Below are 12,496 nucleotides of genomic sequence, written 5' to 3' on the forward strand. Positions count from 1 at the left end.
AATTAGCTGCAATTATCATGAGCTGGGTCTAAACAAGTCTAATCTGAGTATAGCGAATTCTTTTCTACCAAAGCACACCATGGCCGATAGTAGTAGAGATATTTTGTTAAAAACAATGCAAAACCAAAACACAAACATGAGCCGCAGATGACTCATCACAAACCCGTGCACGTATGCTGTACACTTCAATCTGATAACTCTGCACTTTTCTAAATACTGTCCTAAAATTAAAGAATATTTACTAAAAAATATACTGGACAGTCTTCCTGGATTACTTACCTCAAATATTTTTGTTCACATGGGACATTATACTTCATTTTACAACCATAACATTATTATGGAGAGTGTTTTCTCTGAGATCAATGTATTTGACACACTGGAAAAAAAAGGCCATTGTAAAGTAAAATATTAGTACGTTTCTCTCAATGTTTTAACAAATGTACCTTTTATGCCTGAGGCTAGACAGCACATGTGAGTGCCAAGCTCTGCGGTCTAAACTTTCACAGACTTGGGCTTCCTCTAATATTCATCTGTGCATATCCAAGACCACAGAGAGTCAGATTTACCGACTGTGGTGCAAAAGTGTTTCCTGTTTTGGGCTCAGCCACATCCACTGAGGTTCTGCAGGCCCTCCAGTGTCTTGGCCGCTGCAATGTAGCAGCTCTCCTACTACATGATAAAGTATTATCATGTAGCATAGATTGAGTAATATCCCCATAATTTTTGCTTTATAGTGTTGTATTTAACTATACAAAGTCATTTGAGGCACACTGCAATGGTATGGAAATTTGACTAGTCTTGGTCTGTTCTGCCAATATTTGTGTGTAGTCTATAAAAATATCTTTACACAAACCACAAAAACCCCGACTAGATGTTTAAACACTGCTACTCTTGCTATTCAGCAATAGAAATACTGATTACTGAGTTACATTAATCATTGATATTTAATTAATACACCTTACACCTAAGATGCTAAAATGTTACACAGCCACCATCAGGAAGCAGCTCCCCTCATTGTGTTAGGGGAAGTTGTAAAAAAATAAAATAAAGTAAGATGAATGACAGCCCCAGGAGCCAGTGCAAATCTGCAGTACTCTGATCTAGAAAATGAACAGTTGGATGAGGGCTGTGTCGAAACAAGCTGGTGAATAAGCATTGGCGCAATGTGTAACCACATTCTGAATGGGTAGGTGGATGTTAAGCTGCAAATAAAGAAGGCTGTTGGTGTTACCACTGCTAACATTATACACATACTGCAAATTAATCGGACAGTATGTGTGTGCAATGTTACGAATGATGCATGTAACGGAAATGCCACAAATTTCAGTTAAACGCATTCAAACTACAATGTTACTGACGAATGTGATCAGCTGTTTCAAATGGCTCTCGTACGGCTCCAACATTTTTATGGGAAATCTTACATTTATCCATTCAACTTTTTGCTTTCTCTAACTTTTAGTCTACTACTAAGTATAAGTGTTTTCTCCCATGAAACAATTTTGTGTGTACTTGGGTCTGAATGTCCTTGCCACAATGATTTTTTACAGGTTGTTCCACGGGCTCTCAAATGTGCATTCAATGCAGGTTAAAGAAGCAGGCATAGTAAACATTAGGAAATATGGGCTTTTTTCTGCTTGGGTGTGGTGCAGAGATTAAGATTCAGTTACTCGATGCTCACAGCACCCTTGAAGACACTATTATGACAACACAATTACAGCAAAATTGAAAACGGGAATTGCGACGATAAATACCTTATTTTCCATAATCAACCGATGATTATTATCCATTACAAACACAAGCACCTGTTTAGTCTTGCCATTTTTTGAATCATTGTGTCCTGAAAGGGACACACATTTAAAGCCTGATGTAATGCAAGTTATTTAACCTGTGTGCAAGAACCTGGCTTGAGTTGAGAGTTTGTCAAACAGAGCCTAGATTTCATACAAAAAGTTGAACAGGTTTTTATAAGAACTATAGGATTTGTATGCTGTTATTTTTTGGATTGACAGTTTAATTAGTCTCCAATAGACTTCATGTATTTCCTCTTTTGTAGAGTCCTCAACTCTCTTGAGCAGAAACACTGTTTTTATTCAAGATATGACAGATGCAGATCAGGATGCTGTTTGATGAATCTTGCTATGACAAATCTGTCACACCACTGTGTGTGTATACATAGCACCGGACTGTTACAGCAAAAAAATAAAACACAATGTGGGAGACATACAAAAAGAAGACAGCAAGATAATAATGACATTAGCAGTGAGCCTTGGGATAACAGTCTACAGACCCTTTACTAAACTTACATAAGGAACACCTCTGCTGCAGCCAGTATTAACCATTGTGCACTTCAACAAATTTAGTGCTGGTGAAAGATGTTGTGGTGACAAAAACTGTTTTTCTTCTCACATCCGCAGTGTTTTTCACACCTCACCCTCAGATCTTGACACCAGCTTAACATTGGGAATTAGAATGTTATTTGAGCCAGGAAACTCTGATTCATGAAGCCAGCATTCTAACAGAGACCAGCTAAGCATCTTAGCACCCTCTCCAGAGTGCATGAATATGATAAAGTATGTCATGGCTAACTTTAGTACCCCAGCTTGTGAGCTTAGTTAACAAAATTTAGACATTGATGTTAAAATTTCTTTGTAGCAGTTTTTTACTGAAGTCAAAACAATCTGACGTTGTCTTTGTGAACCATGTGGACTTTAAAAGTTCACATAGTAAGACTGCGTGTGATTTGGAGATTTACCTCAACATCCTGCAGGCTGAAGTCATTCTGGTCTTTAAAGTTGGCGGCTCCAGCGCTCAGCTCCATCAGCATCTTGGCGATCTCAGGCTTTATTGCTGCTGTCAGTCTGCTGGCGGCCTCCATGACGTGTTCCTGCACGTCCTTCAGTTGCATAGCTGCTTTGGAATAGTGAGAGTTCCTGAACACACTGCTGAACAGGTCTGTTAGGAAGGCGCTGGCCCGGCAGAACACGTTGAGAGCATCCAAATATTTTGAGATGCCTTGCTGGATATCGGCAACAGCGGTAGAGGTGCCAGAAGGTGGTGGGTGGCAGCTGCCAGACATGCCTACCCCAGTGCCCATGGGTGAAGAGGCAGAGCAAGAGGAGGCCAGAGAGGCGCTCAGGGTCCGGCTTAGCTCAGGCATCTGGTACTGCTGGTGCTGTTGCACTTTCTGCTTGGACCCGCCGAGCAAAAAGCGACGCTTGTAGTCCATTTTACTTTCCTGCGCACTACAACAATACATAGGTGGTGCAACAGCACCGGAAGCTCCTGTTTGTAGTTTCTTTTTCCTCACAAAGTGTTCTTGTCCTTTTTAGAAAAAAAAAAACAACACCAAATTCAACGGCCCTGAAACTGTTCAAGTTAGGTATAAAGACAGCTCAAGGATTCTACCTCACAGAGGTTCATCTCAGTATGCCTTGTAGAGAGGCAACTTAGAAGTGGGTGAGGCCGAAGGGTGATCAAAAACCGACAAGCTGAGTAAAATACTCACATGCAGCCCTGCTGCAAAATCATCATGCCTAGCTTAAAAAACAGCAAAGACACAGCTCCAGATACTCTGTTTTCAGCTTCAAACAAAATGATCATAATAGAGGAGGAAAGTATTACAGCCGAGTTTTAAAGTGCATTAACTTTCCTTCAGAATGGGGGGGGGGAAAAATCCTTCATACAGTATGCAGAGTATATACACTTATGTATTTACATATATAAACCTATACCAGCTTCAGCCAGTAAAAGTAGAAAATTATTTTAAAAGCTGAAAGCAAAAATGAATCTGAGGAAAATGACACACTGGTCAACAGCACGGAAGGAAAATGGCAATTTAAAAAGAAAACAACACACAAGCAAGTAAATGCTGGAATCAGAGGATGTGGCTTCGTCTTTTCTTTTGCAGTGGCTGGCAGAGGAGCAGTGGGAGGCGAAGGGCAGACAGATCCAGTCCGTCTCAAATCCTCTTCACAAAGCAGGACACGGCAGGCAGTGAGCAAGCGGCCAGCTGATAGCTCTGTCTGCCTGTCAGAAGTCTCCAGCAGCTTCCCGGTTTCTCCCCGTCTGCTGGCTGAGGTAGATATTACTCACCGCGGAAACAAGTGTGCTTCCAGATCTCGCTGTTCTCTGCGGATGCAGATTAGAGCGACAAAAGCACAAATGTATCTGTAAGGCCTCTAGGTCATTTCCTAAGGGAGGAAAGGGCAGAGACACAGAAGAGTGTTAACATCATGTCAAAGAGGAAGGATGAGCTTAATTTCAACTGCTTTACTGTGACAACCTAAAATAAACTGGCTGCTCTACAAAAATCAAAACATGGCTAATTTCAGCTGATTTCTAAAGTTTTAGGATTAGTACATAGAATGGCGGAGGTATAAACTGTCAAGTAATGTGCCTTCAAACAACAACTAATATTCTAGTATGAAACCTTTACTGGATGGTGACAAGGAAAGCAGTAAGAGAAAGCATGTATACTTTACAATACAATATGCAAGCCACAAAATATCAACTTGCTTTAGTTTTGTTCAGTTGCTGTGACATCCAATCAGTGATATCAAACCACAACCATAAAGTTGTACTACCCATTATGTGTTGTAAACCAGAAGTGACACTCAAAGGCTTTTATTTTAGAAAACTGATTGGGAAGGATGCGATCAGCCACAATTCCCTGAAATTGCTGCTAATATTGTATTACAGTTTGGTAAAGAGCTGTGCTTTAGTTGTACATTTCTAGACGATTACTAATACCATACCTCACTGAGCGTCTGTGCAAAGAATCTCTGGCAGTGTCTGGTTTAGCAGTACACAGCTGCAGACAGAAATTCCTGCATGAAGCCATTGTTGGAAGACACTGCGGGGTCTGTTGAGCTACACGTAGTAGGAGTCACAATACTCTCATTCTGTGTGACTTTTCCATCTCCCTTTGGCCTTTTCACTGAATTAGGAATATAATATTTTATATTGTTAACATTAAAGTGGATTTGGCCTCACTTCTCTTCTAGCTTGTGACTGTCAGAAGATTCGCAATTTAGAAGGTCTCAAGACAAACCACAGTTAATAAGATTCCTGACAATAAAACAATACTAAACATAATCTGGAATCATATAAGTTAAATAAATAAACATTTCATGTAAACTGATCCAAAAGAAACATGCCTTAAATCCGCAGGTGTAAAATAACCTTTTTCTCATCTTAGGTCGCAGTGTTTTAGGAAGGAACAAAGAATACATTCCCATTAAACCAGTTCCTTAGCTATGCACTTACAGAGAGCTATGTGGCACTAAAGACTAAAACAGACACTCTTTATGACAATAAAGTCAATAGGACACTGAACATGATCCTCACCGACCATTTTCTTCATGAAACAGCTTTCCATATACCAGGCAGAAATCTGACTGTGTTATCTTGTAACATCACACTGAAAACAATTATGTTTTGGAATGAAACAGGAACGGCAGATAAAAAAATATATATATTATTCCCAGCTAGGTAACACATCCAGGATGCTGTCACTGTAGGTTTAGCAGCTGTGTGGTAGTCCCACATACAGGGTAGCTTCCATTACGCATCTCCGCCAACATTCGCCTGACCTTCAAAACCTCACTTCCTTTCACAAACAGAGGGGACGCCCAGCAAAAATCAGCCCACCCTTATCTGTCCTGGGCCACTGAGTTGAGAGACAGAGCCAAGGGAAACTACTGACCTCCTCTTGAAGGGACAAGGGAAATGTGCTTTCAATTTTTTTTAACCCTTACATTACAGTAGTTAGTCTTTCAGTTATTATTTTGAAAATTTGCTACAAGGACACCTTACTTAAAAACAACCACACAAATGTACATCGTAGTCAGTGAGGTTTCATCTCCAACACTTGTTCAGCAAGTATTGCATGTTTACAATTGACGAAGATTCAGTGAAATATGTTAACGCCAACCTTTTCCTAAACAAAACTGGGTGATTACCACAAGACAAACCCTGCAGGGATAACTAGGATGACCAGTCAGGAGCTTGGCTGTACATTTAAAGTGGTCAGTGCTTATTCAAAGATCTAATACCCCACATCTGTATCAAGAATGTAATGCAATTAACTTTATTATACTATATATTCAATTAACCAATTATTTGTTCAAGCTCTAAAACAGACCAGAAATGTTTGGGTTGCAGGGTTATATAACAAAGAAAAGCAGGAAATCATTTCATTATAGAGGCCTGAATTAATGATTATTTGTCATTACTTCATAATTTCTTTCCTGAAAAAAAACCCCAAATTTTCAGATCTAGTTGTGGTACAAAAATATCAGTTATACTACCACCTACCAAGTTATGCAGAGAAATTCTAGGCATTGTAGATACGCTCTCTTTCAGGAAAACAAACAAAACTTTTCCCTAGGAAGTATTTGATGAGGGAATAGCAAATCTAATTTTATGTATGTGATTGTCTATAGTGGTTAAGAGCAGCTAACTAGGGCAACAGTGCAGCAGGCCTCTAAATCCCAGGGATTACTGGCACAGTGAGAACCTGCCAGGTGCCCACAATGCCTGCTAGTTGACATAAGTAATAGGATATAAGCTTCTACAAAGTAAATGTGAAACCTAAGCTCGGCTAGCCCAGAGCTGGCTACTTTTGTTCTCACACATTCACACTATTTTTGGCTAAATGATGGGTGGAAGATTAGTCTTCTTTCAAACAACTTGATGAATATACTAAACAGGTCAGTGAGGAAACCACAGCGAACAAAACTAGCTTGCTAGTCATACAGCATGACGTAAAGGACCAGGACACAGCTGGAAACAATTAAAACTAATTGTGGACAGCAGTTAGACAGCTTTAGGAACGTGGTTTGGAAAAACAAAGGTTGGATATATTTAATCTTCATGAAATTATTCTTTTTTTTCCTCTTTAGATTTGCTGCCTCAAATAGAGGAAGTCAAGTATCTCAGGGTTCTTGTTTACAAATAGCAGAGAAGTAAAGTAAGAGGTTAACACGTGGATTGGTCTAGCATTTACAGTGCTATAGATGCACCAGTTTGCTTTATTGAAGGCCAATCTGAATGCAAAGCTATTCACTGACTTGTCAATCTGCATTACTTCCCTCACAAACTTTGGGTTATGACTAAAAGAATGAGACTCTAGATTCAAACAGCAGAAATAAACTGTGTCTGTTCCCGCCTCCTGAATCTCCTTAGTGATAGGACGAGGACCTCAGTCATTCGGGAGGGCCTCCTGGAGGCCTCTGAGGTGAGGCATTGCAAACATGTCCAACCCAGGTCAAAATAAAGAAACAGTCTCTTGGCTAGCTTGAGAATGTCTCCGTTATCAACCAGAAAAGTTGGACGCCAAGGCTGAGAGAAGTCTGGACATCGTTTCTTAAGCAGTGATTATACCCTATTGTGGAAACAGGCCCAGGTAGCTGGAGACAACATGGATGTATTTAAATGAATTAATTTCAGTTGCAGTTCTTTGAAATCCACCTGAAGGGAACACAAGCTGCCAGTGCATTACAACAAAGACATGGATGTAACGTTTTTATTAACAGTGGTAATTAAAAACAAATCTGTCAAACATTCAGAGCAGTACTGTTGGCAATGTTGCCTCACAATAATATTATTTTAGTATAAAGATTGACAGCTATTGTGATGTGACAGGTGAGTCCACATTCTGAAGTCTCCACGCTTCTTGTGGCTGCAGCGATGCTAGGTTGTTGTTTTTTTAGCTGCAATTTCCTTTATTTGGACAAGCACATGGAGTGGTTATTCATCAGCCAACACTACTTAGCTTGATTAGCTAAGTACAAGACACCTATTGGTTTCAGTTCCCTGTGTTAAGACACATGCCAATCAAAGCAACTGTTAAGTCAATAATCCAGGTGGAGTTGGATGAGTTTTAAAAAAAAATTAATAAGATAATAAGAAAAATTACCCTCATCTAAGTAGTTAAAAATTGGGAACCTATACACCAATGATAAAAGAATTCTTTGACTTTGATTTTTAATGCTCAGTCTATAGCCCCTTTTCCATTCGCCCCTACTCAGATCGTCGGGTTTTCAATTACAATCGAATACCACCTAATGTGTGTGGTTGTCATTATAGCAATACAACTGAGTGTTCCGTGACATAATTAGTTACAACAAAGGTCGACGTCAAGGTGATGATAAACCTGCTACTCGATCTGTGGCTTTTCGTCAGACTTATTTTCGTGAAAGAGATGCTCTCATGACTCATCAAGTGACGCCACTAACCAGCCAATCAGTCCCACGGAGTCTGCCGTCACATTTCAGTACCTGCTCAGATCACCTTGGAATCATGGCCAAGCAGGTACTATTTTTGTACTATGTACCAGGTACAATAAAGTAATGGAAAACCCTGATAAATATGGCGAACTGTGGCAAGTCGATCCATGTCGGTACTAATGGAAAAGGGGGCTTATGTTGACTGACCTCCTTTTGGAGTCAGCCTAAAGACTATATGCCACTTCGCACTTCAGCTCTAGATGTTGCCTAGGACAGTGTCATAAGATATGCTTAATCTTAAGAGTTTCACTTCCTTTAACAAAAAAAAAAGAAAAAAAAAGAAAAAGAAAAAAAGCAGTGATAGTGGAAAAAAATGAAGAAAAAAAATGCTGATTCAAATAAAAAAATTTGTCAATTAACTTCATACTATCGAGATTACCCTACAATCACAATGGTATTAATCTGAGCCTAGTATAAAGAATGTGGTTCTATTATCTTTCACTTTAAAAAAAAAAAAAAAGTGAATAGCTTCATCACACAATCTAGCACAGTTAAAATCATTTAGCCAGCTTAAAATTGGTGACACACTACATTTTTCAGCCAATGTCAGTAAATGTCATCTTATTTGGCAGGCCCATCATTCTATACCAGTGTTCAGCAGTTGTGTTTTTGTTTTGTTTGTTTTTTAGGGCTGTGAACAACAAAAGTAACAACACATTAAATGAGTGCTGTAAGTCAGACTCAATTCAGCCCAAACAACAAAGTGACATTATTAGAGAGTGTTCATGGTCTACATTTCCTTCCTGGCAACAAAACTCTGCAGGCAGAGGATATCCCAAGAGAAGCAGACACGGCATCAATATTAATGAGGCCTGTTGGCTTCTTAGGGTAGCTCTGTTGGCTGACAGCCTCCTGTTGCAGGGCACAGTGTGTTAGAGATTGCACCCAAACAAACACGTGTGATAAGAGCGTCCCTCCGGATGCACTGGAGTTCTGCCAGCCCACTTTAGTGTCCTTCCTCCAGCAGGAGCCACTTAGGGCTAATGTTAGCCCTACTTCCCCACTCGCCGTACATGTCAGCTGCTCAACTTCAACAGGAAGGGGGTTTAGGTTTCCTGGAGCAAGCTCCCTGTCGCCAGTAACAAAAACTTCAAGCCAAGTATGCCACTGGGCATGTAGTAAAGTCATGGTACCTGTCTTTACAACCTGCTGGCCAAACAACGGCTTACAAAGGACTACCTTAAAAATGAGGTAGTATAATAGCAACAAATCCTTGAAATACTGATAATAATTCAGAAATGCCACAACTACTTAAATAATACTGTCTGGACTACACTTGTATTGTAACAGACATTCATACTGATCAGCTCTACTTGACTATTGGCAGGGGTCTGCATTTTATTTTATTCAGTTTCAATACACAAATTTCTCTATAGGTTTTGCAACATTAAAACACCCTTGTGTTAATTTATGCAACCTTCAGGATATACCGGCATTCATAACAGCAGTTACTTTTGGATACTCTGCCATATTTGTGTCACTGTTACTTCAAAGCTAGGTGGCTTAATAGCTGTAGATGGGGCAGCTGTTACCCATGTTGACAGCTCCTTATCCATCTGCCACTGGGAGGCAAATACAAGCCCTCTGATGCTCTAGCCACAGGCCCGACATTAGCTCTCTCATGAAGTCTATTTCGGCCTTCATGGGCAAAACAGCTGCCCTGAAAGTCCACACTGCCCCGTTTTTAGACACTCCAAAAGGTTCAGCGCAAAGTAAAAAAATGTCCTCCTCTACATCTGTTGCCAATGAAGCAAAGGAATGCATTTCCCCAAGAACACTCTTAATGTGGGTTCATACGAGTATAGAAAAATGGGCCAGAAAAACTGATATGCTGCAAAACATCTCCACAAAATGTAATGTAAACATGAAAAGTGCATGTTTAAAAAATGATGCACTAATTGAAATGGAAGGCAAAGTTTACACTGTGTGTTTTACTGAAGACATTCCAAAGAGCAGATAAGTCACAGTGAGGTCTGAGAATCGGCAGACAGGTCGAGGAGGTCAGTCCGAATGACAGGACAAGTGCCGTGAGCAACTGTGTGATAGGAGCTGAGCCAGGCTCCTCTTGCCCACAGAGCACAAGGAGAGTATTGTGGCAGCCCTGGTGTCCTCATACCAGCACACAGAAAAAACACACACATGCACACTTGCACATGCAGCTGCATGACTTTGTAAGAGGAAGAGAAAAATAAAGGTCTTGGCTACAATTTAATATGAATATTAATAACACCTTTTTTCCCCATCAATATAGTCTGTTTCTTCTTCGTCTTCTTTCTTTTTAATCCTGGCCCTGTTTTTTTAGGCATTGCGGGTTTTGATTGTTGTGGTTTTGTTCCCATAACTAATCCTGTTTTGGTCCCGTTTTTGGCTTGAAACTAAAAATAAATTTATTTTATACTCGGGTATTACAAAAGACTGTTTCTAAACACTTTTCCAGTTCTGCTAAATTGTATTTTTTGGCAGAATTTGCACTTTATAAAGCAGTAGTGAAACCTTTCCTACTGCTTCAGTACCACTGTTATGAGTTTGCTCAGACATATCAGTCAAGAGGCTGATACAGCTGGCTGGATAATATTAGACTAACCTGTAGTGTCCTAACACACACTGTAAGTAGCTTATGGCTCCAATAAAAATAGTGAACAGGCCGCACTCACAAAGGACACACTCACAGGTCTCATAGGTCTGTGTTGCACAGACTTCAACATGTGCTTTTGAATTAATTAAATATTAATACATTCCATCACCCTAAGAACAAACAAAAAGCATATGTCCCAAATTTATTAAAGTCTAACAGGGAATCAAGATGTCAGCTGACATGCATGCATGAATCTCATTTGATTAAATAAAAGTCCCATCTCATCTGATCTAATCTAAGCTTTTGCACAAAGCCTAAATACCTTTCAACAGTCAACATTAAGCAATCGGAATAAGCTCAAATACCCTCTTCAAATAACTCTGTACAATAGACCATGTTTACTGTACCTAACCAGTGGGTTTCAATAAGTGAGAGCTGTGATGAAAGGCTCTGACGTCAGTTCCATTCATAAAAGGTTGGTGGCAACCTGTGGGGATGAAAATGCTTTCCTCAGCCTAAACTGAGCAGACTGTATACTGAGATTGCAGGTTGTGTTACATGCCAAGCATGAGAGTTGTATTTATAGCCAAAAAGAAAGATAGAATTTACTTTTCCCGTTTAGCCACAATGACAAAATATATAGCGGTGTCACAGAAGCCGTAAATCTAAATAGGGTAGTAAAAGAAAATCAAGCCAAGTATAGCACTATGCATGTTATCATTAATATAGCTGCACCAATCTAGCTTTTACCACTTCTTATTCGATCCCAAGACCATGGCTTAAGGCATCTTCTTATACCAAGTACTGATCTGACCCCACTGTTAAATAAATAAGCTATATAAATTTATTAAACTGGATACGCATCCCTTTTGTCAACAGCTAATTAATTATCTTGAGTTGATTCAACTGCTATTAGCTTAAAGGTGGGATACAGACTGACAAACAATCATTCACACACACGGTCAACTTTGAATTGCCAATTAAGCTAACCCATGCATTTCTTTGGACTGTGGGAGGAAGTGACTGAGTCAGCTGCTTTCACAGCTGTTTGTATTGTAATATCTGTTCTGAACTTAAAGTTTTTAGCTAAAAAATACCATTGACATTATAATAAATTAAAAAATTAAACTAATGAAAACTAAAGTAAACAAAACAACACAAATTAAATTTAAATTAACAAAATTCTGCAAACTATTTAAAACAAAAGTGAATTTAAAAAGCCAGAATGAAATGGGAATAAAAACTAATTTTAAAGCTCAAAATTATAAAATATGCATGTTGATCGCAATTTGCATTTAAGTTACAGACTTTTGAAGACATTCAAAGACAAGATCTTGGCATCAAGGATGTGAAAAACAACGAAAATGCTGACGCTTTGCTGTCAGCAGCCGGTTCACTGTTCCTGAAGCGTTGCGTAGCAAATACAAAACAAAGATTTGAAGTGAGCAAAGCAACCCCATAAATCACCACAGATTTTATCATTCTAAATTCTCACACAGTTACAAAACTCAGTAAATGACAATCCTTTGCACAGAGGATAAAGAAAGGCTGTTTACTGACTGAGTGCTTCAAAACAATACATTGGCAGGTATGGTAATGGGGGCCAGACTATGAAACTTTTAAACACTGGACA

The 12,496-nt window shown here is 39.4% G+C and overlaps 1 protein-coding gene across 1 annotated transcript in view; it reads right to left on the minus strand.

Moving 5' to 3' along the window:
- garre1 (granule associated Rac and RHOG effector 1) overlaps window positions 1-12,496 on the minus strand; it is a 41,920-nt gene that overhangs the window by 24,866 nt on the left and 4,558 nt on the right. The window contains exons 2-3 of the mRNA XM_084928827.1: window positions 3,856-4,190; window positions 2,753-3,321 (exon numbers count right to left, since the gene is read on the minus strand). Coding sequence (XP_084784953.1) covers window positions 2,753-3,256 — 504 coding nt within the window. The 5' untranslated portion in view covers window positions 3,257-3,321; window positions 3,856-4,190. The remainder of the gene's footprint in view (window positions 1-2,752; window positions 3,322-3,855; window positions 4,191-12,496) is intronic.

Source organism: Perissodus microlepis, chromosome 1 (genome assembly GCF_051167445.1).
Source record: "Perissodus microlepis isolate ML-2025 ecotype Zambia chromosome 1, ASM5116744v1, whole genome shotgun sequence".
Lineage (NCBI taxonomy): Eukaryota > Metazoa > Chordata > Actinopteri > Cichliformes > Cichlidae > Perissodus > Perissodus microlepis.